The sequence below is a fragment of the Nerophis lumbriciformis genome, linkage group LG15, assembly GCF_033978685.3.
Source record: "Nerophis lumbriciformis linkage group LG15, RoL_Nlum_v2.1, whole genome shotgun sequence".
Classification (NCBI taxonomy): domain Eukaryota; kingdom Metazoa; phylum Chordata; class Actinopteri; order Syngnathiformes; family Syngnathidae; genus Nerophis; species Nerophis lumbriciformis.
The window spans coordinates 20,942,037-20,964,656 of record NC_084562.2 but is presented as its reverse complement, the minus strand read 5'-3'; the positions used below and the strand labels follow the sequence as shown (position 1 = coordinate 20,964,656).

Here is a 22,620-nt window from a genome sequence, read left to right as displayed (position 1 = left end):
AACTAGGGAAATTCCTAGAAATTCAAATTTTGAATCGTCGAAAACTGGCAAATAATTTGCGCCGTGCCACGTTGCATTCAGGGAACGTAGGAACTAAAACAACTCAACTCAACACTTTATGTGAACTACGCCTGAGGTCCCCAGACCCACTACGACCACAATTATTTTACTGTAAATATAAAATATACAGTGAGAAGCCCACGGTTGTTGCATGTTTTACTTTCCCCACTTTATTCGGCCGTCTTTGAACGCACCCCGGCAGACGACAGTGTGAAGCACGGTTCTTTATATATGTATTATTTACTTTATCATTTTTCTTTTTTTACTTTTGTACCTGTATGTATAGCTCTGTGCTTTTTTAACGCCTTATTCTTTAACGTTTTTCCCTTGTTTTCATGTGTTTTTACCCTATTTTTGTGGACTTTTAGTATCTGCAACCACATAATATCCTATAGTTCTGTGCTAATTTAGCTCCATACCTTTGCACGTTGAAGTGAAAACATTTGCATCAGAGTTTTCTAAGCAATTTATATCCTATTTCAAAGTAATTACCGTATTTTCCGGACTATAGGGCGCACCAGATTATAAGGCACACTGCCGATGAATTGTCTATTTTCGATCTTTTTTCATATATAAGGCGCACCGGATTATAGGGCGCATTAAAGGAGTCATATTATTATAATTTTTTTTTCTAAATATAAAAGACCTTCTTGTGCTCTACATAACATGTAATGGTGGTTGTTTTGTCAAAATGTTGCATAGATCATCTTCGAGCCGCTTTCTGACAGTCGCTTCAGGATGAGCCGTTTTGTGGGCGGTCTTACTTACGTGGAAGAAGTGTCAAAAGATGGCGCTAACTGTTTTAATGACATTCAGACTTTACTTCAATCAATAACGGAGCAGCATCTCCTCATCCGGAAACAACAACAACAAGACCGGAAATGTGTCCCGTGGAAAAACCGTCTCTAATAACTAAAGTTCCTTGGGTGGATAATGTAAACTCACTACACCGGTATGTTTTAGCGCTTTCATGGCGAGTTTACTGACAGATTTAAGTAAGAACTTTACACTACTTTATATTAGAAATGGCAACAGCGGAGGATGAATGTCCCATAACAAGAAGATAGAGAAAAGGAAGTAGCTTATTGACTACGGTGTCGGCACGGACTACAAAAGCAGACGCGCGCAATTTTTCAGGATTTATGCAGATCCCAAATACAGATCAGCAAATACCAGAAGGTAAGAAAAGTTTATTTTGCATAATATTGCGAAACAAAACGCCAGATAATATGTCTTACCTTATACACACACTATAATAATACTTGTATGTTGAAGCACAGTACAATCCATCAAGTGGTGCGGCCTAATAGCTTACCAAAGTCGTACTAAAACATTTTGGTAGATTTTTGAGTGCCGCGTGTAATGTTCTATATTCTCAATGGAACAAACGAAATGTTGGTGTTTATTTGAGTCATATTGCAGTCTACACATATCTCTTATGTTTGACTGCCATCTACTGGTCGCACTTATTTTTTAAGTTTATTATTTTAAGTTTTTAATCATATTTATTTTTACATTGGTTTTATATTTATTTATTTTTTGTTTTTATTCAATCATTGGTGGAGCTAAGGATAATATTTGAATATTTTTTTTAATATTGTTGTGCAGCACTTTGGAAACATTTTTGTTGTTTAAATGTGCTATACAAATAAAGTGGAATGGATTATCATTACACCATGTACCAAATAAAATTGCTTTGAGGTCGGTAAGCACAACCAGAATTATTCCGTACATTAGGCACACCGGGTTATAGGGCGCACTGTCGAGTTTTGAGAAAAAAAACCTTATGGTCCGGAAAATACGGTATACAAATAGAACAAATAATGGTGTTATAATGAAAATATGTCTAAAGCATAACAAATAGCTTGTCACTAATCCTGCATCTTTGGAGCTCTCATGAATAATAAAATCGATTGAAAAAAAATGTACCGTATTTTTCGGACTATAAGTCGCAGTTTTTTTTCATAGTGCGATTTATATATGTTTTTTTCCTTCTATATTATGCATTTTCGGCAGGTGCGACTTATACTCCCGTGCGACTTATACTCTGAAAAATATGGTACTTTTGATCACGGGTCGGCGAAGTGACCGATTTTTATTGACGGGATAATTTGCGGCGTAATGCGTTTTACTCAAATAAACACCTGTCAAAGGCCAGATGTAATTACAATCCTGGTCGTGTCATGTTTTTGCATTGAATTGTTTTGAGTTAATGACACAACATGCAAAGTGCACCTCGGTCGTGATGAAGACAAAAAAAATGAGATGCGGGTAATTTAACGGCGCCTCTTGACTGTTAAGGCGTTTTACCGTCACTAAGCAATCGATTTACCTTCCAGATTTAGAGAGGTGCTTAAAAAACAGTGCTGGCACAAGCATGAGAATTAACATTTTTATTGCACCATCTGGCACTTTATTTTTTATTTTTTGCAAGGGGCAAAAGGGGTGTACAGTCGTGGTTACATAAAGAACATAATGTCATGGCTGTCTTGAGTTTCCTATCATTTCTACAACTCATATTTTTTGTGATAGAGTGATTGGAGCACATATTTGTTGGTCACAAAAAAGCATTCATGAAGTTTGCTTCTTTTATGAATTTATTATGGGTCTACTAATAATGTGAGCAAATCTGCTGGGTCAAAAGTATACATACAGCAATGTTAATATTTGCTTGGCAAGTTTCACTGCAATAAGGCGCTTTTGGTAGCCATCCACAAGCTTCTGCACTGCAAAAACTGAAATCTAAGTAAGATGAAATATCTCAAATAAGGGTGATATTTGCTTATTTTTTCTGTCTGATAAAATAATTCTTCTCACTAAGCAGATTTTATGTTAGAGTGTTTTACTTGTTTTAAGTGTTTAGGTCCTAAATGATTTCAGTAAGATATTACAGCTTGTTGCTGAGATTTTATGACCTATATTGAATAAAACATGCTTGAAACTAGAATATCAAGTGTTGCAAAGCTGTGTCATCAACACTCACAAGTATAAAACTACTTTTTTAAAGTAATCATTTCTTACTTCAAGCATGAAAAAAAAAAAATCATGATGCCGAGCGCATATCATTATGTCAAGATAATGGCACTAGCGTTTACTTCATTTAAGAATATTTTTCAAGATATTGAGCAAAAAGGTCACTTTTTTTTCTACCAAGAAAATTGCAGTTGTTATTAGTGAGAATATACTTATTTTAAGGTATTTTAGGGTTAGCTAAATAGGGACCGCAATGTCCCTTTGGGACAGAGGACCCTATTGAAATTGTAAGATTTTATTCTTTAATATTATATTATTCTTTATTATTATACCGCCGCCTCTTTGAGCTGTAATTTGACCCCCTTAACATGCTTTAAAACTCACCATATTTGACACACACATCAGGACTGGCAAAAATTGCCATCTAATAAAAAAAAAAAAACAACTCAAAATTGCGCACTAGCGCCCCCTAGGAAAAAACACACTTGTAACTTCCGGTAGGAATGTCGTACAGACATGAAACGAAAACCTCTACGTAGGTCTGACTTAGACCTAGATTTCATACATTAACATCCTTCAGCAAAAATCAACAGGAAGTTGGCAATTCCCCCTTCTAAAGAAAAAATTAGTAAAAACAGTCACTTTTGCCTTTTTGAGCTGTAACTTGACCCCCTTAACATGCTTCAAAACTCACCAAATCCGGTAGGAATGTCGTACAGACATGAAACGAAAACCTCTATGTAGGTCTGACTTAGACCTAGATTTCATACATTAACATCCTTCAGCAAAAATCAACAGGAAGTTTGCAATTCCCCCTTCTAAAGAAAAAAATTGTAAAAACAGTCACTTTTGCCTCTTTGAGCTGTAACTTGACCCCCTTAACATGCTTCAAAACTCACCAAATCCGGTAGGAATGTCGTACAGACATGACACGAAAACCTCTATGTAGGTCTGACTTAGACCTAGATTTCATACATTAACATCCTTCAGCAAAAATCAACAGGAAGTTGGCAATTCCCCCTTCTAAAGAAACAAATTGTAAAAACAGTCACTTTTGCCTCTTTGAGCTGTAACTTGACCCCCTTAACATGCTTCAAAACTCACCAAACTGGACACACACATCAAAACTGGCAGAAATTGCGATCTAATAAAAAAAACCAACCAGTGACATGAAACAAAAACCTCTATGTAGGTCTCACTTAGACCTACATTTCATATATTGACAACCCCCAGCAAAAATCATCAGGAAGTTTGCAGTTCCCCCTTCAAAACAAAAGTTTTGTAAAAACCGGTCACCTTTTTTCAAACATTATCTCCTCTGAGCGCGTTTGTCGTGTCTGCTTCAAACTAGCACAGGAGAGAGATTGAACCCTTCTGTTTAAAAGTTGACTAAAGAGTGTTAATTACTGCTCCGGTTTGGATTTTATGTGCCGTCAAAGTCGGTCCCATCCATCGCTGCTTGCAGCTTTAATTTGACTTGTTTTGGAAAGTCTTGACAAGCCCAATTTTCTTGTTCTATTTTAGCTCCAAACCTTTGCATGTTGAAGTGAAAACATTTGCATCAGAGTGTGGCCGTGCAAGCGACTTGAGGGTTCCACATTCGATCCCCGCTTCCGCCATCCTAGTCACTGCCGTTGTGTCCTTGGGCAAGACACTTTACCCACCTGCTCCCAGTGCCACCCACACTGGTTTCAATGTAACTTAGATATTGGGTTTCACTATGTAAAGCGCTTTGAGTCGCTAGAGAAAAAGCGCTATATAAATATAATTAAATTCACTTCTATTGGCAGATCATTTTGCTTAGTTCAAATAAAATACCCCTAATTTTTGTATGTTTTTTTCTTGTTTTTGAACACTGACTTTTTGCAGTGTGGCAAGCTTCTGGTTGAATTTTTGACCACTCCTCTTGACAAAATTGGTGCAGTTCAGCTAAACTATGGAACCTGACACTTTGAAAAGTACACCTGCACTTGTCACTTTCAAAAAACAAACACAATTGTGGCTAGTTAAGCAACAATGGTGTTCCCATGTGTAGTTTTTACTAATTTTTACTAATTGGTTAATTACACTTTGTCTGTGTAATTATTATTATTGGCTTTTATCTAGTTTGCACTTTGTCTGTAATATTACTATTGTCATTATTATCGACTCATCTGTGCTTTATTCTATTTTTTATTTTCCTATTTTAATGATGTTGGATCTGTGTTGTTGTTGTTGTTGGGGACAAGTGTTGTAAATTAGCTTTGGCTACAAACACTAAGATGCATACAATGGATAACTGTTTCAGATGTCTATGTTTTTGTATCTGTCCCTATTTCAAATAAACCTTTATATAAAGATATATATATATATATATATATATATATTAATGTGTTGGTTTTCTGACATGGACTTGTTTCTTCAGCATTGTCCACACGTTTAAGTCAGGACTTTGGGAAGGCCATTCTAAAACCTTCATTCTAACCTGATTTAGCCATTCCTTTACCACTTTTGACGTGTGTTTGGGGTCATTGTCCTGTTGGAACACCCAACTGTGCCCCAGACCAACCTTTTGGGCTGATGATTTTAGGTTGTCCTGAAGAATTTGGAGGTAATCCTCCTTTTTCACTGTCCTATTTACTCTCTGTAAAGCACCAGTTCCATTGGCAGCAAAACAGGCCCAGAGCATAATACTACCACCACCCATACTTGCCAACCAATGAATTGATTTACGTGGACCCCGACTTAAACAAGTTGAAAAACATATTCGGGTGTTACCATTTAGTGGTCAATTGTACGGAATATGTACTTAACTGTGCTATCTACTAATAAAAGTTTCAATCAATCAATCAAAAAAACTCGGATGACTCCCGAATTTCAGTGCCCCTCCCGAAAATCTCCCGGGGCAACCATTCTCCCGAATTTCTCCCGATTTCCACCCGGATAACAATATTGGGGGCGTGCCTTAAAGGCACTGCCTTTAGCGTCCTCTACAACCTGTCGTCAAGTCCGCTTTTCCTCCATACAATCAGCGTGTAGGCCCAGTCACATAATATATGCGGCTTTTACACACACACAAGTGAATGCAATGCATACTTGATCAACAGCCACACAGGTCACACTGAGGGTGGCCGTATAAACAGCTTTAACACTGTTACAACTATGCGCCACACTGTGAACCCACACCAAACAAGAATGACAAACACATTTCGGGAGAACATCCGCACCGTAGCACAACATAAACACAACAGAACAAATACCCAGAATCCCTTGCAGCACTAACTCTTCCAGGACGCTACAATATACAACCCCGCTACCACCAAACGTGCTCCAATCACTCTATCACAAAAAAATAAGAGTTGTAGTAATTATTGGAAACTCAAGACAGCCATGACATTATGTTCTTTACGTATATAACTTTTGACCACGACTGTAATTCTCGATGCTGTCATATATATATATATATATATACATATATACACACACACACACACACACACACACACTCCGCAGTGATTAGGAAGTCCACACTCCCCTGGGTATTGGAGTCTCGGAGCTTAGAGGGAAGTTCTCTGTATAAGCAGCGGCCATTGTGCTTCCAGAGGGGAGCGCTAATCTCGTAACGCAGCGCGGTGACTTTAATCCTGGGCGAAAGTCAGATAACCAGACCGGTGACCTACTTGGCGACGGGGAAAAAGTCCGCACCTGGCCTTGGCGTGGCTGTTCCAACACTGCTCCTCGTCCGGCTCCGTCAGCTTGCCCTCGGCGCAGACTTCGTCCGGCAAATTGGACCAGAATCTCTTGGACACCTTCAGCTTCTCTTTGATGTCCATCACCTGCCGCCGGCCCAAAAAAAAAGAGCACGGAAATACATTAGCATGGTTTTTAGCGGGGGAAGGGGGTTTTGGGGGGGTGTTGTATTTTGTCAGGAATTTTACGGAGAGGAAAAAGGGTGGAGGTGGTTTGTTCTGGTGGGAGTGTGCACGTCAACAAACAGCACCATCTGGTCACTTCATTAGGTACGGTATAGCACACGGGGTGTCCAAACTACAAAAATCGAAGCATGCGGGGCCGTCTTGTTATTTATCACTGGGGTGAGTTTTTCCTTGCCCGTATGTGGGCTTTGTACCGAGGATGTCATTGTGGCTTGTGCAGCCCTTTGAGACACTTGTGATTTAGGGCTATATAAATAAAGATTGATTGATTGATTGATCATTTTCAAGACTATTACAATATATAGATTTTTTTTTTTCTACCTTTAGGTCTCCCCCCCAAGTTTGGTCCTGTGGACCCGTAAAAACAATATTTAATATAATAATAATGGATTAAATTTAAACAGCACTTTTTATATACATATATATATATATATATATATATATATATATATATATATATATATATATATATATATATATATATATATACATACATAGATACATACACACACATATATATAAAAAAAAAAATATATATATATATATATATATATATATATATATATATATATATATATATACATACATATATATATATATATATATATATATATATATATATATATATATATATATATATGTATATATATATACATATATATATATATATATATATATATATGTATATATATATATATATATATATATATATATATATATATATATATATATATATATATATATATATATATATATATATATATATATATATATATATATATTACAACATATAGATTTTTATTTTTCTACCTTTAGGTCTCCCCTCAAGTTTGGTCCCGTGGACCCGCAAAAACAATATTTAATATAATAATAATGGATAAAATTTATACAGCACTTTTTATATACATATATATATATATATATATATATATATATACATAAAAACATACACACACACACATATATGTATGTGTATATATATATATATATATATATATATATATATATATATATATATATATATATATATATATATATATATATATATATATATATATATATATATATATATATATATATGTGTACACATATATATATATATGTGTACATATATATATATACATACATACATCTACACATCTATATAAACACATCTATATACATATATATGTATATACTGTATAAATATATATAAATATAAATATAAATATAAATATGTATATATATATATATATATATATATATATATATATATATATATATATATATATATATATATATATATATATATATATATATATATTTATATATATAGTCGAGGTTTCTGTGGTTTATCCATTATACAGTGCTCAATACCGGGGTAGAGCGGAATATACGTTAGATCAGGAAAAAACACAAGAAGATATATCATCCCTACAAGCCTGTCTCAAAGTTTCCCTGGATTTTATTGAAGTGTCTGTGTCTGTTACATGTATATGTAGGGTACATTACATAGGGGTGTGGCTATTGTTGCACAATAGCGCCTTGCTTCTATGTCGGCATGATGAGACCAGTTTGTTGCGTTTGTTTAAAGTGGACAATGCCGGGGTGGCATATATTAAATAATTTTTGTTTCAGGCACAGGATACATCTTTTAGCTGCACTGTTGTATGGTGAGTTGGATGCGACAATTCGCCATGTAATGGCGTGATCAATTTTGTTGTCTTTAAGAGTCTATATGGATTAACTCAGCTCTGCAGAGTTCTTGAGTTTGGGCTTACGAAATGATGCTGTGTGGTTGTTGTAACGGGTTTTAAAGGTGTTTTCTGTGAGTCCAACGTAAGTCTCTGTGTTTGAGTTGTCCTTGCAGGTGACACTGGCTTGGTAAACAACTGATGTTTTTTTTAACAGTTTCCATTGAGTGGGCAGTTAAGTCTTTGTCTGCAATTGCAGCTATCAGTGGAGTTAGAGTCGTTAGCGGTTGCTTGTCTGTGAGTGCTCAGGATCTTCTTGTTGTGTGAGTGAGTGGTTTGTTTGATATTCTTCATGCAGCTGTAGCTAAGTTTCAAGGCGTTCCTGTTGAATATCTCCCTCAGTACATGTTTTTTGGGGAAGTGCCTGTCAAAGAAAGTGAGGAATTTGTGTCCGATGTTCGTGCTGACGTGTTTGCTGAATGGGGGGTTGTACCAGGCTATGTTGTCCCGTTTCCTGTTTTTTCTTGTTTTAGTTGCTGTTGAGTCGTATTGGCTGGTGAATTGGTATCCACTTTTGTTGAGTGCTTTCTGGTATGGAGGTGTTGCTTGGTTGAATGATTCCCTGTCTGATGACAGGGCTGACAGTCTCCTGTTGATGCCGGCTGGGATGTTCCTGCTTGTGACCGGCGGGTGGTTGCTGTCACGGTGTACATATTGTAATGTGGTGTCAGGCTTTGTAAATGGCCGGTAAGTGTTATTGTTCAGGTTAAGTGTTACATCCAGGAAGTTTACGGTGTGTTTGTTTGCCTCACTTGTGATCCTTAGTCCGTTGCAGGGAAACCTGCAAAACAGGCTTGTAGAAATGATATAGCCTCTTGTGTTTTTTCCTGACCTGTGGTATATATATATATATATATATATATATGACTTATTTTGAGTTTTTTGGTGTCTTCCTGTGTGTAGTGTTTTAGTTCTTGTCTTGCACTCCTATTTTGGTGGCATTTTCTCTTTCTTTGGTATTTTCCTGTAGCAGTTTCATATCTTCCTTCGAGCGATATTTCCCGCATCTACTTTGTCTTAGCAATCAAAAATATTTCAGTTGTTTTTATCCTTCTTCGTGGTGACATTATTGATTGTCATGTCATGTTCTGATGTACATTGTGGACGACGTCTTTGCTCCACAGTAAGTCTTTGCTGTTGTCCAGCATTCAGTTTTTTATTCCCTTTGTATCAAGTTCAGTTTTAGTTTTGTTCTGCATAGCCTTCCTTAAGCTTCAATGACTTGCAATGAAATGCAAGAGGCAGGTGAAAATCATAAGTCGTCATAGAAACTAAGACAAACAAGGGTGCACAAAAACAGGAACTCATGGAGTCTTAAAACTAACAGAAAATAACAAAAACATGATCCAGACCACAGATCATGACAATAGTAGCAATATAAAATATAACATATATGTAATATTTATATATTATATATACAGTATATAATATATACTGATAAATTACATTATATTTGTATATAATATATACAATATATAACAAATTTATATTTTAGCTGCAACATTAAATAAACTTGTGATTTTACGAAATTTCATAAAGTTGCTGCAAGAGTTGCATATTTTTTCACTAACATTTAGAGATGTTCGATAACATCGGACTGCCGATATTATCGGCTGATAAATGCTTTAAAATGTAATATCGGAAATGATCGGTATTCAGTTTCAAAATTATCGGTATCGGTTTCAAAAAGTAAAAGGTATGGCTTTTTAAAATGCCGCTGTGTACACGGACGTAGGGAGAAGTACAGAGCGCCAATAAACTTTAAAGGCACTGCCTTTGCATGCCGGCCCAGTCACATTACATCTGCGGCTTTTCACACACAAACAAATGCCACCCATACTTGGTCAAAAGCCATACAGGTCAGACTGAGGGTGGCCGTATAAACAACTTTAACACTGTTACAAATAATCGCCACACTGTGAACCCACACCAAACAAGAATGACAAACACATTTCGGGAGAACATCCGCACTGTAACACAACATAAACACAACAGAACAAATACCCAGAAACCCTGGTAGCACTAACTCTTCCGGGATGCTACAATATACACCCCCCCCCTACCCCCTAACCCTAAACCCCCCTGCCCCCACAACCCCGCCCACGTCAACCTCTTCTCTCAAGGAGAGCATGTCCCAAATTCCAAGCTGCTGTTTTGAGGAATGTTAAAAAAAAAAGTAATGCACTTTGTGACTTCAATAATAAATATGGAAGTGCCATATTGGAAATTTTCTCCATAACTTGAGTTGATTTATTTTGGAAAACCTTGTTACATTGTTTAATGCATCCAGCGGGGCATCACAACAAAATTAGGCATAATAATGTGTTAATTCCACGACTGTATATATCGGTATCGGTTGATATCGTAATCGGTAATTAAGAGTTGGACACTATCGGAATATCGGATATCGGCAAAAAAGCCATTATCGGACATCTCTACTAACATTGAATAAACTTGCGATTATATGAATCTGCTATCAATGTTTAAGTGTTCCTTGTGAACTTAACATTAAAAAAAAAAAAAAAAAAAAAGGAAAATAAATACTGTATTGATGTTTTCCTCGTTTTATACAAACCCCGTTTCCATATGGGTTGGTAAATTGTGTTAGATGTAAATATAAACGGAATACAATTATTTGCAAATCCTTTTCAACCCATATTCAATTGAATGCACTACAAAGACAACATATTTGATGTTCAAACTCATAAACTTTATTTTTTTTTGCAAATAATAATTAGAATTTTATGGCTGCAACATGTGCCAAAGTAGTTGGGAAAGGGCATGTTCACCACTGTGTTACATCACCTTTTCTTTTAACAACACTCAATAAACGATTGGGAACTGAGGAAACTAATTGTTGAAGCTTTGAAAGTGGAATTCTTTCCCATTCTTGTTTTATGTAGAGCTTCAGTCGTTCAACAATCCAGGGTCTCCGTTGTCGTATTTTACGCTTCATAATGCGCCACACATTTTCGATGGGAGACAGGTCTGGACTGCAGCCGGGCCAGGAAAGTACCCGCACTCTTTTTTTTTTACGAAGCCACGCTGTTGTAACACGTGCTGAATGTGGCTTGGCATTGTCTTGCTGAAATAAGCAGGGGCGTCCATGAAAAAGACGGCGCTTAGATGGCAGTATATGTTCTTCCAAAACCTGTATGTACCTTTCAGCATTAATGGTGCCTTCACAGATGTGTAAGTTAACCATGCCTTGGGCACTAATGCACCCTCATACCATCACAGATGTCGGCTTTTGAACTTTGCGTCGATAACAGTCTGGATGGTTCGCTTCCCCTTTGGTCCGGATGACACGATGTCGAATATTTCCAAAAACAATTTGAAATGTGGACTCGTCAGACCACAGAACACTTTTCCACTTTGCATGAGTCCATCTTAGATGATCTCGGGCCCAGAGAAGCCGGCGGCGTTTCTGGATGTTGTTGATAAATGGCTTTCGCTTTGCATAGTAGAGCTTTAACTTGCACTTACAGATGTAGCGACAAACTGTATTTAGTGACAGTGGTTTTCTGAAGTGTTCCTGAGCCCATGTGGTGATATCCTTTAGAGATTGATGTCGGTTTTTGATACAGTGCCGTCTGAGGGATCGATCAATGTTGGTTTCCGGCCATGCCGCTTACGTGGAGTGATTTCTCCAGATTCTCTGACCCTTTTGATGATATTATGGACCGTAGATGTTGAAATCCCTAAATTTCTTGCAATTGCACTTTGAGAAACGTTGTTCTTAAACTGTTTGACTATTTGCTCACGCAGTTGTGGACAAAGGGGTGTACCTCGCCCCATCCTTTCTTGTGAAAGACTGAGCATTTTTTGGGAAGCTGTTTTTATACCCAATCATGGCACCCACCTGTTCCCAATTAGCCTGCACACCTGTGGGATGTTCCAAATAAGTGTTTGATGAGCATTCCTCAACTTTATCAGTATTTATTGCCACCTTTCCCAACTTCTTTGTCACGTGTTGCTGGCATCAAATTCTAAAGTTAATGATTATCTGCAAAAAACATTTTTTTTTATCAGTTTGAACATCAAATATGTTGTCTTTGTGGCATATTCAACTGAATATGGGTTGAAAATGATTTGCAAATCATTGTATTCCGTTTATATTTACATCTAACACAATTTCCCAACTCATATGGAAACGGGGTTTGTACCACACCAATGCAAACTTTTTTTGTAATCACTGTTGTGTTTTGAGGAGTTGTAACTAATATATGTCATGAACAATTATAGGTACAAAAATAAATGTGTACCATTGGGATGTCGGAGACTTTCCGAAATCCACCGAGAGAGTTTTTTTTCCCGCGTCCCTCGTCCACTCGCACGCATATTGTGTTGGTCTTCCATTCTTACAAGACAGACGTGCGGGGTTGCAGCTTGGATATTCGGAGCAAGCGCTCACCCCTGACTGACTCCATCTGGACTCAGCAGGGCGTTTGAGTGGGTGAACAGCAAACACTCATCGCGAGCAGACTTGAAGCGTGTTGTTGCCTTTCTGCCGGATATCGTGGCGAGAGAGAGAGAGACAAGTTTATCAACTAACTCGGCAACAATTGTGCTGTTTTTGTCTTTTATTAAGTCGTCAGAACACAACGTCTATCAGAAATAACGGGATAATAAGGCCTTAATGGAAAACGTTTTTGTGAGTTGAGTTATCACCGGAAGACGGTACTGACGTTCGTTTTAGTTCTTTTGAACTGTTTTGATTTTTAGCAACAAAATAATCACTGAGAGCTATTACAAGATAAGATGTGGATCAGAACAATTTGCATTTACACAAATATTACTGCAATGGTAAAACATTTTCTGAAATATTGACAATAATTGTATTTATTTTTTTGTTTTTACCGTAAATATTCCATAAAGGCCTTAGTAGCCACATGCGTGGACAGCACCTTTTAGCTCTTATTTCCAAAATTGTGTACACTACTGAATTGGGGTCTTATGGCCACCTATGTGGACACTTATACTGCCATCTGGTGGTGTCAGAAGAGTATAACATACAATGGAATTTGGAAAAAAAAAAGTGTAAAAATAAAAAAATAACATGTCACTACACATGAAGTACACGTTTGTGTACTTGTGGACTAAGTACATCATATCAAAAGATGAATTTTAGTTTTTATTATAATTAGGGTCCAATAAGCCCAAATAGCAAAGAAAAATTAAAACAGCTTGTAAACAAACAGCTTGGGCTTTAAGAGGTTAAAGTGGTGCCGTATCGCCCATGTTTAACAGTGATATCACTATTTAGAATTTCCCCAAACCTCAAGAGCTTTGTAGCATTTTAATTCTACATATAAAAGGGACAAGCGGTAGAAAATGGATGGATGGATGGATGTAGATAAAACTACACAAAGGAGGAATAAACAAAATGTAGGAATGTACGCAAGTGTTGTCCCGATACCAAAATGTATTTTGATACTTTTCGGTACTTTTCGATACTTTTCTAAATAAAGGGGACCACAAAAAATTGCCTTATTGGCTTTATTTGATCAAAAAATCTTAGGGTACATTAAACATTTGTTTTTTTTGTAAGTTTGTCCTTAAATAAAATATTGAATATACGAGACAACTTGTCTTTTAGTAGTAAGTAAACAAACAAAGGCTCCTAATTTAGCTGCTGACATATGCAGTAACATATTGTGTCATTTATCATTGTATTATGTTGTCAACATTAATAAGGACAACTGGTAGTAAATGAATCTACTTGTTCATTTACTGTTAATATCTGCTTAATTTTTCTTTTAACATGTTCTATCTACACTTCTGTTAAAATGTAATAATCACTTATTCTGTCATGACGTGGACTATGGAGTGGTTTGTTTTCCCGGAATGCAAAGGAATTGTATCGGACATGGCGTGAAGGTAAAGACATAATTTAATTTTACTATAAAAACGAACAAACAAAAAGCGCGCACAAGGCGGAGACACAAACTTGACTAAGAAAACAAAAACCAGCACTTGGGCAGAAACTATGGACATGAAACAAAAACACTTACTGTGGCATGAGCGGAGCATGAAATTAACATCAGCATGAACTATGATATACAAGAGTATCATGGGTAGCATGGGTAACAGAGGTAATGGGGGGGGGAAGGGGCCGGTACTTTTTAGAGGCGGTATAGTACCGAATATGATTAATTAACTATACTAAATCCGGTATACTGTACAACCCTAATGTACACAAAAGTGTAAATGAAATTTGAAAACAAATTAAGACGTAATAAAAATTTAAATACAAAATTGTACCACCCTACGTAGTGTGTGTATGCTTGACCTACATCAGAACAATGAGCCATTAAAGTGAAGCCAAAAATAAATAAACAAAATCAATTCAAAATAAAAATCATTTTGTCATTGTGTCATCATTGCATTACGGCTTCCAAATTAACGGCAAACTGGTTCTCACCATTCACGTAAAATAACCGTAAAAAAGATTAAATTAATTTGCAAACGCCACATCTCTAGTTGATAGTACTAAAAACCTATTAGATATAAAAAAAAAAACATGTATTTGTGATTAATCACGTTTTAATACCAGGTAACTACGGGCACAAGTCGATTAATCCCGATTAAATACTAATCGTTTCACAGCCTTAGAAAACAAATACAATTGATTTGATACACCTGCACAAAGTAATTAGATGAAATACTAGACATTTTACATTGATAAAGCAAAAATTATAAGCACTATATTTACAATAAAGCCATCCATTTTCTGTCCTGCTTATCCTGTTCGGTGCTAAGTGAGCCGGAAAAAAAAAGCCGACAGGTGTGGCAGACTTCACCTTGGTCCTGCTGCCTGTCAATCAGCAATGGAGGCACACGTTCACAGCGTTCACACTCACAATCACACCCTCGCTGAGCAGGAAGTGGAAGCCAGTTTCAATTTGTACTTAGTTATACACTATATATATATAAAAAAAATAAAATAAAATATATATATATATATATATATATATATATATATATATATATATATATATATATATATATATATATATATATATACTGTATATATATTATGTCAATATAGACGTAGACTTCCTTTATTGTCATTCACATTTGAACTTTGCAGCACAGATAAAAACGGCGGTTCGTTGCTTTAGCTCGTTGTAGTGCAGAATGTTGCATTTAAGTATGTGTGAAATTACTGTACCAATAAATATATTGCATATTTATTGTTTATTACATTGTCTTTATAGTCCCTCAAAGTGATCTGTTTCTGGGGGTTGGAGGGGATTATTATGATATATATATATATATATATATATATATATATATATATATATATATATATATATATATATATTTTTTTTTTTAAATATATATTTATATATATATATATATATATATATATATATATATATATATATATATATATATATATATATATATATATATATATATATATATATATATATATATATATATATACATCAGTGACGTGCGGTGAGGTTGATGGCTGGTGAGGCACTGACTTCATTACAGTCAGATTTACAAACATATGAACCCTAAAGAGTATCTTATTCACCATTTGGTTGGCAGCAGTTAACGGGTTATGTTTAAAAGCTCATACCAGCATTCTTCCCTTCTTGGCACTCAGCATCAAGGGTTGGAATTGGGGGTTAAATCACCAAAAATTATTCCCGGGCGCGGCGCCGCTGCTGCCCACTGCTCGCCTCACCTCCCAGGGGGTGATCAAGGGGATGGGTCAAATGCAGAGGACAGATTTCATTACACCTAGTGTGTGTGTGACAATCATTGGGACTTTAACTTAACTTTAACTTTACACATACAAACTGTAGCACACAAAAAAGCACGTTTAATAAAAAAAACGTTATTATGGTCTTACCTTTACTTATAAATTAAGTCCATGAGCCGCTGTTGTGCTGGATTAATGCACCCCCTGACGGGAGTGTTATATCAACTAAAGCCCTCACTTAAACTTTCCACGTGCAAGATTGAATCTATTTAAAAAAGTGTAACCGAGGGTTTATAAATGTCGCCTATACTGTATGAAACTACAAAATAACAAACACGGAGGCTCCAGTTTACACGAGGACCACTTTATTTACTTTCTTTCAAAAACTTCCGCTCCACTCCAACGTGTCATCACTTCCGCTCTTAGCGCCTTCAAAATAAGAGCTCAAGGCATATACTGTATAACAGCGCATAACAGGAACTTAACATCACAAAGAGGAAAGCCCATAAAAATAGGTTACAAAAGTTATTTAATAAGAAGCCAAAAAGTGCAAAAACAATAATGTTCGTGTTGGAGGAGTTGTGAATTAGGTACACCTGCAGTCTGCAGGTGTACCTAATGTTGTGGCCCTGCAGTCATTCACAACTCCTCCAACACGAACATTATTGTTTTTGCACTTATTGGCTTCTTATGAAATAACTTTTTTAAATAGATTCAATCTTGCACGTGGAAAGTTTAAGTGTGGGCTTTAGTTGATATAACACAATTTCCCAACTCATATGGAAACGGGGTTTGTATATACACATATATATGTATGTATATATATATATATATATATATATATGTATCTTAAAACCCAGTGGTAAATATGAACATATATTGTGTGTTTTTATATTATGTATTGTGTCTTTTTGAGCACATTCCACAATATTGTGATAGTAATAATAGCTAGGATTGGCTTACGTATTTCACCTCTTTCTTTCTCATAATTATTGGTTTTCTTGTAGTGTTTTGTACAATATGTCAGCATTACATAGAGTACACTTATCCTCCAGAATCATTATTCCATTCTGTTTGTGTATCTCTAACAATGAGTTCCAAGGTTGTGTTGATTTTCTTCTTTTACCGCATTTGCAACTTTTCTGCTCGTATTACTTATGCTGCAGACAAACGTCTCGAGAGGAAGCTTCTGTCTTTGAATTCCAGCTCCAGGGACGTCTGCTTTTTCTTTCATGCGCAGGGGTCGTGAGGCCAGTTTTATTTTCTCTTTTCCGTAGTAAGCCGCTTGCTAGCGAACAGCGCCGACAATATACTTGCACTATCTACCGTAATAAAGTCTTATACTAAAGGTGTACAAAATACATTTGTATATTACAAAGACCATCATAAAGGTTTTTGGACTCTGTCAGGCAGGTATTTATTTTGTAATATATTCATGGGGTCGTAGAGATAGGACTTATGGCTCTTAGTAGGGAGTCGGATCTCGAGGAGCCGCTAGTTCAAAAGACTGACTTGTTTTTATACATTAGTTATTTTTTAAACAATCCCCAGCATCAGCTATACGATAAGATAAGAACAACATGCTTTTTGACGACGTTTATTCAATGTTGCGTTCTGACGTTGATTTGACCATTGAATTTTGGTTATTTCCCAACCAATATTCCACAACACAAATACGGCGTTGAAAAAACATACTTTTGACGACCTTTATTCAATGTCAGGTTTTGACGTTAATTTAATCATTACATTTTGGTCATTTCCCAAACAATATTCTACAACACATAAATACATCGTTGAAAAAACATACTTTTTGACGTTTATTCAATGTCATGTTGTGATGTTGATTTGACCATTGAATTTTGGTTAATTCCCAACCAATATTCTACAACACAAGTACAACATTGAAACAACATACTTTTTGACAACGTTTATTCAATGTTGGGTTCTGACGTTGATTTGACCATGCAATTTTGGTCATTTTTCAACCAATATTCTACAACACAAATACAACATTGAAACAACATGCTTTTTGACGTTTATTCAATGTTAGGTTCTGATGTTGATTTGACCATTACATTTTGGTCATTTCCTAACCAATATTCTACAACTCAAACCTTACATTGAAACAACATGCTTTTTGACGACATTTAATCAATGTTGGGTTCTGACGTTGATTTGACCATTGAATTTTGGTCATTTTCCAACCAATATTTTACAACACAAATACAATCTTGAAACAACATGCTTTTTGATAACGTTTGATCAATGTTGGGTTCCGACATTGATTTGACCATTGAATTTTGGTCATTTCCTAACCAATATTCTACAACTCAAACCTTACATTGAAACAACATGCTTTTTGACGACGTTTATTCAATCTTGGGTCCTGACGTTGATTTGACCATTGAATTTTGGTCATTTCCCAACCAATATTTTACAACACAAATACAACGTTGAAACAACCCACATTTGGACCACGTTTAATTCATGTTGGGCTCTGATGTTGATTTGACCATTGAATTTTGGTAATTTCCCAACCAATATTCTACAACTCAAACCTAACGTTGAAGCAACATGCTTTTTGAGGACGTTTATTCAATGACAGGTTGTGATGTTGATTTGACCATTGAATTTTGGTCATTTTTCAACCAATATTCTACAACACAAATACAACATTGAAACAACATGCTTTTTGACAATGTTTATTCAATGTTGGATTCTGACGTTGATTTGACCATTGAATTTTGGTCATTTCCTAACCAATATTCTACAACTCAAACCTTACATTGAAACAACATGCTTTTTGAGGACGTTTAGTCAATGTTGGATTCTGACGTTGATTTGACCATTGAATTTTGGTAATTTCCCAACCAATATTTTACAACACAAATACAACATTGAACTAACCCACTTTTTGACGACATTTAATCAATGTTGGGTGCTGACGTTGATTTGACCATTGAATTTTGGTCATTTTCCAACCAATGCTTTACAACACAAATACAACGTTGAAACAACATGCTTTTTGATAACGTTTAATCAATGTTGGGTTCTGACATTGATTTGACCATTGAATTTTGGTCATTTCCTAACCAACATTCTACAACTCAAACCTTACATTGAAACAACATGCTTTTTGACGACGTTTATTCAAACTTGGGTTCTGAAGTTGATTTGACCATTGAATTTTGGTCATTATAAAAGACTCTTATTGTGCATCTACTGCTAAATTCAACTCGGCTTCTTGGATTCCAACCTTCTTCGATTTTTGTGGCAGTGAGTCAGTTATGGGCAATAAATCGAAACAGGGCAACCGCAGTGTAAATCTAGCCTAATTAATCTTTAATGAATGCCCAAAAGGCATCTTTTTTTTATTTTTTTATTATCAAGAGCTAATGGTTACGCACATGCAATATACAGAGAAGTATTTCAAAGTGAAAAACATATCAAAATCCACACAAACATGGGGAGAAAAATGCAAACTGCACATACAGATGATCCAGTTAGGTCGACATGTTAACATTTAGGCCTTTGTGAAATGTGTAAATTGTATGGATGTCCTGACATTTTTCACTTCCTGTTACGCTTGGGTATGGCCGCGGTAGTTGAGAACCCCAAATTGCAGAGGCAGGAGGAAGCATGCAGGAAAAAGAGTATATAATGTTCAAAAATACCAACAAATAGAGTGCAGCAGGGGAGTGCACGGAAAACAAAGGGAAGCTGTGCATGTAAGGCAAAGCCTAAAGAGAGCATACATCCAAAATTAGCAACGCTCAAACACCAGTAACAAAAAACAAAAAACAAAAAAAAAACAATGATCCCGCACCGACTAAGCAGTGAGGCTGGCTTATAAAGCGCTCTGATTAGGATTGGCAGCAGGTGAGGACACTGATCACTAATCACAAGCAGGTGGTGAGAACAGCGCTCAGAAGCATGGGATGAAGTCACTGCAAGACAACACATGCAGACATTACAAAATAAGAGTGTTAAACATAGGGGAAAAACACAACAAAACCAACAAAAAAGTATGACCCGGCGTAACTGGTCATGGTACTTCCGATACAATACCGACTTGGTCAATATCAATATTAATCCAAAAGGATGTCGGCACAAACCATACGACATGCTTTTATTTTGTAGTGCGGAATGTTAGAAAGGGCTTGATCAAGTGTAATTACACAAGCAGAGAACAATAGCAGGTATTGAAACACGATTCTATTTAGGTTAGACCGGATATATTCATATAGGATATATCGCACTTAACCATATCCCTGTCCACACACACACACACACACACACACACACACACACACACACACACACACACACACACACACACACACACACACACACACACACACACACACACACAATGTCATTGTTTAAGACCCCTTTCTCCCTCCGTTTGATAGTACACCTACTTTGAGACAAGAGCTATAGTCATGCATGGTTGGTTATGGTTTAAAGTCATATCCAACAATTGCGATAACGACTTTTTACTGTCAATATCGGCTGCTGAGTTTCTTTTTTTAATGTTTTCTATTGGTGGTGTGCCTCCGGATTTTTTTCAATGAAAAAATGTGCCTTGGCTCAGGAAAGGTTGAAAATATGCAGACGACAGCAGGAGGCAGGGTGAAAGTAAAAAGGTATCTTATGCTTAAATCCAAAAATAAACAAAAGGCGAGTGCCGCTAAGAAAAGACATTGAAGGTTAGGGATGGCTATGCAAAACGAAACTAAAACTGAACCGGCTGCAAAGTAAACAAAAACAGAATGCTGGACGACAGCAAAGACTTACAGCGTGTGGAGCAGACGGCGTCCACAAAGTACATCCGTACATGACAATCAACAGAAGGATAGCATTCGCACAACTTAAAAAATAGTCTTGATTGCAAAGCATGTGCGGGGTAATAGCGTTCAAAGGAAGACATTAAACTGCTAGAAGAAAATACCAACAAAACAGGAAAATCCACCAAAATAGGAGCGCAAGACAAGAACTAAAACACTACACACAGCAAAACACCAAAAATGTCAAAATAAGTTAGGGCGTGATGTGACAGGTCGTGACAGTACACCTACTTTGAGACAAGAGCTATAGTCATGCATGGTTGGTTATGGTTTAAAGTCATATCCAAAAATTGGGAGAACAACTTTTTACTGTCAATATCGTCTGCTGAGTTTCTTTTTTTAACGTTTTCTATTGGTGGTGCACCTCGGGATTTTTTCAATGAAAAACTGTGCCTTGGCTCAGAAAAGGTTGAAAATATGCAGACGACAGCGGGAGGCAGGGTGCAGGTAAAAAGGTATCTAACACTTAAACCAAAAATAAACAAAAGGCGAGTGCTGCTAAGAAAAGACATTGAAGCTTAGGGATGGCTCTGCAAAATTAAACTAAAACTGAACCGGCTGCAAAGTAAACAAAAACAGAATGCTGGACGACAGCAAAGACTTACAGCTTGCTGAGTTTCTTTTTTTAACGTTTTCTATTGGTGGTGTGCCTCGGGATTTTTTCAATGAAAACGTGCTTTGGCTATGAAAAGGTTCAAAAACACTGCCCTAGTCATTGTGTCTATATTTCATAATTGATCATCTTTTGTCGGAGATACCAACAATCTTACGGCCAAAACATGACTCTGGGTCAGTTATTGACCGCGTTCACATTTGGACGCAGAACAGCGTTTTGCAGAAAAGTGAATACGATTATGAAGGTCGAGATGTGTTTTCTGATATCCAAAGCTGATGTCTGAAGAACGTGTGAAATGTTGACACTTTGGCTCGGGGGCGACTTTCATGCTATGACACGGTAGAAGCGAGGGTCAAGGTAATATCTGCACAGAGAGATATCTACCAGCCCCGAGGCCAAAGATTTTCTCAGCATATGAAATACGTTTGGAAAGTTGGACTCTCAGGGATAAGATCAAAGGAGAGTCCTGGACAAAATAGTTTTATCCGCGACCAATTGCAAATGTTTCATTTTTCTGCACGCTATCAAGCAGCACAATTATGTAAAACAGTTGAATAAATAAATGGATGAAGTAAAAAGTACATGCGGTTTTTCCTTCCAGGTAAAATATGTGCTGCCAATCATCACAAAACATTAACGACTCGGTGGTCCTTAAGCTTTTTGACACCGAGTACCACCTGGAAAAACACCCGGCTCTCCAAGTAATGAACAAAATTAACATACATAGTAGCGTAGTAGGCCTAAGACGGTGTGGCTA

General features: G+C 36.4%; 1 protein-coding gene across 1 annotated transcript in view; it reads right to left on the bottom strand.

The window, feature by feature from the left end:
• Positions 1 to 22,620, bottom strand: part of gpc6a (glypican 6a) — a 417,616-nt gene that overhangs the window by 10,912 nt on the left and 384,084 nt on the right. Inside the window, exon 8 of the mRNA XM_061974738.2 lies at positions 6,718 to 6,848. Coding sequence (XP_061830722.1) covers positions 6,718 to 6,848 — 131 coding nt within the window. The remainder of the gene's footprint in view (positions 1 to 6,717; positions 6,849 to 22,620) is intronic.